The sequence below is a fragment of the Sinocyclocheilus rhinocerous genome, unplaced genomic scaffold (genome assembly GCF_001515625.1).
Source record: "Sinocyclocheilus rhinocerous isolate Xijiao unplaced genomic scaffold, SAMN03320098_v1.1 scaffold1121, whole genome shotgun sequence".
In the NCBI taxonomy this organism is placed as follows: domain Eukaryota; kingdom Metazoa; phylum Chordata; class Actinopteri; order Cypriniformes; family Cyprinidae; genus Sinocyclocheilus; species Sinocyclocheilus rhinocerous.
Window position 1 is genome coordinate 47341 of NW_015670367.1, and position 5283 is coordinate 52623.

Below are 5283 nucleotides of genomic sequence, written 5' to 3' on the forward strand. Positions count from 1 at the left end.
ATATATATATATTGTTTTCTTTAAAAAAGTATATAAAATAAACAAAAAATATTACAAATGTGGTGAATATTGGAAAATGTTTTATTAAATAAAATTAAATATTAAATCATTTTAATATTAAATGTTGCCTTGGCAACTAACTGAAATAAAAAAGTTTGAGTTTAAACACTAAAATCACTAAAACATAAATAAAAATAAAATAAAATAAAGCTAAATAGAAATATGTATACAATAAATATTAAAATAATAAATAAATTATAAAAAATTATAAGCACATAACAAAATTATTAAAACTTTCAAATAAAATTCAATTAAAATGAAAACTGAAAATCTAAAAATAAAAACGAATAAAAATCTTTAATAAATATTTGACCCTGGACCACAAAACCAGTCATAAGGGTCAATTTTGTGAAATTGAGATGTATACATCATCTGAAAGCTGAATAAATAATCTTTCCATTGATGTATGGTTTGTTAGGATAGGACAATATTTGGCCGAGATACAACTATTTGAAAATCTGGAATCTGAGAGTGCAAAAAAATCAAAATATTGAGAAAATCGCCTTTAAAGTTGTCCAAATTAAGTTCTTAGCAATGCATATTACTAATCAAAAATTACGTTTTGATATATTTAAGGTAGGACATTTACAAAATATCTTCATGGAACATGATCTTTACTTAATATCCTAATGATTTTTGGCATAAAAGAAATGTCGATAATTTTGACCCATACAATGTTTTTTTTTGGCTATTGCTACAAATATATCCAAGCGACTTAAGACTGGTTTTGTGGTCCAGGGTCACATATTATAATTGAATATAAAAAATACTAAAATAGCACTGATGGCCCTCAATGCATCTCTTACTTGCAGCCAGATAGTGTAGTTACTGCATCTACCAGCAGAGGCTAATTACCATGCTAACCAGCCAAACATTTATACCTTGTTCCAAAGCAAACAATCACATGGCTAACTACTGCATTTCATCTGCTCTGTACTATCCAAACTCTAAAATCATTTCTACAAATTTTCTCTCTCTATCTCTGTGTGTAGTTCCACGCTCTCTCGCAGGTTCAGGCTCAGACTCAGTCTCAAGCTCCCTGCAGTCCGTCTTTGAGCCGACAGCAGCTGTACCAGCAGCAAGTCCAGCTCCAGTTCCAACAGCTGGCTCAGCTCGCCGCGCAAGCCCAGGCTCCCTTCAGCACGGCCTCGGCCCAGCGTGACGGCAAGCTCCTGGAGGTGATCGAGAGAAAGCGCTGCCTGTGTAAGGAGATTAAGGCTCATCGTCGGCCGGATAAGAGCTTATGTAAGCAGGACAGTATGCCTATTTTACCTAGCTGGAGGAAAACGCCGGAGCCCCGCAAGACTGGAACACCGCCCTGCCAGAGGCCACAGGCTGTGGTGTGGGACACGGCCATCTGACCGAGGCTGTGTGTGTGTGTGTGTGTGTGCGTGCGCGCGCGCGTGTGGTGTCATGGTGAACTTTGTAAGATGTATCTTTGCATTGGAGACGTGTGAGATTGGAAGCAAAACAGAGATGAGAGGAAATCCAGACAAAATGGTGAGGAGTGCAGGGGAACGAGTCAATAAAACACAAAATTCGACATGTATACACAAAAAAAATCTTACACATTCAGACACAGGAAACGATGATGAAGGGCTGTGTGGTACTGTCGTAGTTTGTAGATTCATTTGAAGTCTAATTACTGCCTATTGATTGAGTGCCAATTTGCTGAGTGTTGTGACACGTGTGTCTGCCTATTTGGGGAGTAGAAGAAAGGCTGTTCGGCAGAAGTTGACTTTTGTAGCAATATTTGTTAAAGCAGGAGACTGATTGTTAGCCCAGTCCAATACAAAAACATGATGGAGAAAAAACACAGATCTGCATTGCATTATCATAAGGGCAAATCAATTGTGTAAAATTCACTTGATGAAAATAGTAAGATCACAGGATGAGCAAGATAGGAAATAGAGTGAGGACCAATGCACGGGCTGTGTTAACACGGGGTGTCATTGTGTTCACCTACAAACTGTCAGACCACCATATTTAAGCATCTGTTTACATTTAACCTGTATCTGACTGTATTTTTCAGTCTTTTTGGCAGCACAGTCTCATGTGTCAATCGATTGGGGTTGCAATGGCGTTTAATAAGATATAATAACATATATGCAAGCTCTTTGTCAGTCTTATCATACTACAGTCATATTAAGCAGTCCAGTTACCCTGTCCCTTGAAGAAAAATCAGTTTTGGAGCAAACTTCACCTCTTCACACTGTCCAACCCTCGTGCGCACATGCATTTATACAGAAACGCACACACTCTCGCAGTGCCCTGTTGGGAAAAATGAACACACAGTGGCACTCCTCAGACCGATGCTGGAAAGAAAGCGAACCACATGACATCGAGATTAAACGAGAAGAAGAAGAAAAAACAAGTGTTAAATCTGTAAAATAAACATGTACAACTGTATTGATTATGTAGCAATTATTTCCACTTTCATACTTGTAATCAATAAATATATTGTAGCATATAATGTATAAAAGTACAAGGTGTTTAATTGTTTTATAAAGAAATTTAGTAGTTTTATCTGTGGCTACCTGTCTACACTGTACTGAATGGACCACTGAAAGGCGAGCCCCCTCTAATAAAGGCACAGTCTCAGACACACACACACACACCAACCAACCAATGTTTTTTCTGGCTAGTGTCATGCAAGTCCCTTTAAGCAACTTAAGTCTGATCACATTCATACCCTCGCCAACACACTCCACTTGGTTCGCTGGAATATCACTTGGATATTTTTGGATATCTTCTGCTGCTATATTTGTTTACATTTAACCTGTATCTGAGCATATCCGGAGCTAACGTCTAACTGTATTTTTCAGTCTTTTTGGCAGCACAGTCTCATGTGTCAATCGATTGGGGTTGCAATGGCATTTAATAAGATATAATAACATATATGCAAGCTCTTTGTCAGTCTTATCATACTACAGTCATATTAAGCAGTCCAGTTACCCTGTCCCTTGAAGAAAAATCAGTTTTGGAGCAAACTTCACCTCTTCACACTGTCCAACCCTCGTGCGCACATGCATTTATACAGAAACGCACACACTCTCGCAGTGCCCTGTTGGGAAAAATGAACACACAGTGGCACTCCTCAGACCGATGCTGGAAAGAAAGCGAACCACATGACATCGAGATTAAACGAGAAGAAGAAGAAAAAACAAGTGTTAAATCTGTAAAATAAACATGTACAACTGTATTGATTATGTAGCAATTATTTCCACTTTCATACTTGTAATCAATAAATATATTGTAGCATATAATGTATAAAAGTACAAGGTGTTTAATTGTTTTATAAAGAAATTTAGTAGTTTTATCTGTGGCTACCTGTCTACACTGTACTGAATGGACCACTGAAAGGCGAGCCCCCTCTAATAAAGGCACAGTCTCAGACACACACACACACACCAACCAACCAATGTTTTTTCTGGCTAGTGTCATGCAAGTCCCTTTAAGCAACTTAAGTCTGATCACATTCATACCCTCGCCAACACACTCCACTTGGTTCGCTGGAATATCACTTGGATATTTTTGGATATCTTCTGCTGCTATATTGAATTTCAACTACTGCTTACATATCCCTCACTGCTGTTGCTTTATTTTTCTTCTTCATTCTTTTGAGTGCTCTTCGATTTTTTTGAGATCATGTGATGGAGTTTTTAGGAGTGGAACCTTTTGTAACTGTTGGCAATTGAATGTTTCTCAGTTGTTGTTGTTGTGGTTGTATTTAAAAGTTGCTGTTATTTTTCCGAATAGTTAGCACCACCAACCTGTACAGTTCTCACCCTGGCAACACTACTGTAAATGTGATGGCAACGTTGCAGTGATGTTGCCAAGGGTTTGACATGTTGTCACCATGACACCAGGGTTTCACTGCACCAACCGGGTGGCCATTTGAAATACAGTCTTTATCAAACAGTACGGGGGACCACAGTAGAGGAGGGCTGGTGCAATGCATGCTGGGAGTTCTTGACGGATTCCCTTAATCATTCAGTTCAAGGTTGGGCTGCGTCCCAGTCTATATAAATTGTGCCCAGTTTGTACTTCAGATATACTAAATAATCATCTAGTGGCAATTTATTAAGATGAAAAGGGTAACTTAAGTATTATTGGGTAAACTAGTTTACAGAAACTGTTGGCTTTGCGTGTCTACATAAACGGTGGCCATATTATGAGTGCCATAATATATTGGTATGGTAAGATACGGTGTACCTTGGAAATCACTGTAGTGCTATATTTGCATTGATATCGTCATGAAATAAATTTTATATGATGAAACGAATATCACGTGCGAATAATAGTGTGTGTGTGTGTGTGTGTGTGTGAGAGGGAGTGAAAGAAACCGTTGCAAATGCACATGGATTTAATGTCTTTTTGTCCTGCAGACTGCTTAACATACAGGCAGTGGAATATCTGCTTTCACATTCTAATGTGGTAATGTTTTATTCATTCCCTTTCTCTTCAAGCAAAAGTTCACCGAAAAATGAAAAATTGCTAAAAATCTACTCACTCAGGCCATCCAAGATGTAGATGAATTTGTGTCTTCGTCGGAACAGATTTAGAAAATTTAGGATTACATCACTTTTTCACCAATGGATCCTTTGCAGTAAATGGGTGCCGTCAGAATGAAAGTCCAAACAGCTGATAAAAACATCCCAATAATCCACAATTAATCCAAGTGTAAATCCAATAATTCACAAGTTATCCACATTTTTGGGTAAACTATTCTTTTCATCCTGACCTTCTAGGCTTGTTGTTTCTGTATCCAGTTTCGCTGTGGGCAGTTGTTTCTTGCTCATGTGTCAGCATCATGAACACAGGGTGCTGTAAAAACTGTCTGTTGACTGATTTGTTATTCACTGATGTCCTGTATCATAGATGCAGCTCCTGTACAAGTTCTCTCTTTCTGCAGGTCCTTTAGGCTAGTGTTGGCTCTGACCTGCATCGGTCTTGAACATCATTACAGATGTTATTTGACTATTGTGATGTGACAGATTTATCAAGTACTGCCAGTCACTGAAACATCTACAGATTATTCGAGTGCTGAGTGGAAGTTTAAGAAGTATACTGGCTCTTTAACAGCTGGACTTCTGAAGTGCTGAATTTATGCTTAATTGTTTGCTGTCCAGAGCATCAGAAATATAAAGTATATGGTTATTTAGATAAAAAGATAGCTTGGGCTCTTGTCAGTAGTTTTTTTTTTTTTTTTTTTTTTTTTAA

General features: G+C 37.9%; 1 protein-coding gene across 1 annotated transcript in view; it reads left to right on the forward strand.

The window, feature by feature from the left end:
• Window positions 1–1421, forward strand: part of LOC107734142 (neuronal tyrosine-phosphorylated phosphoinositide-3-kinase adapter 1-like) — a 45312-nt gene extending 43891 nt beyond the window's left edge. The window contains 1 exon segment of the mRNA XM_016546006.1: window positions 1053–1421. Coding sequence (XP_016401492.1) covers window positions 1053–1421 — 369 coding nt within the window.
• The last annotated feature ends 3862 nt before the right edge of the window (window positions 1422–5283 follow it).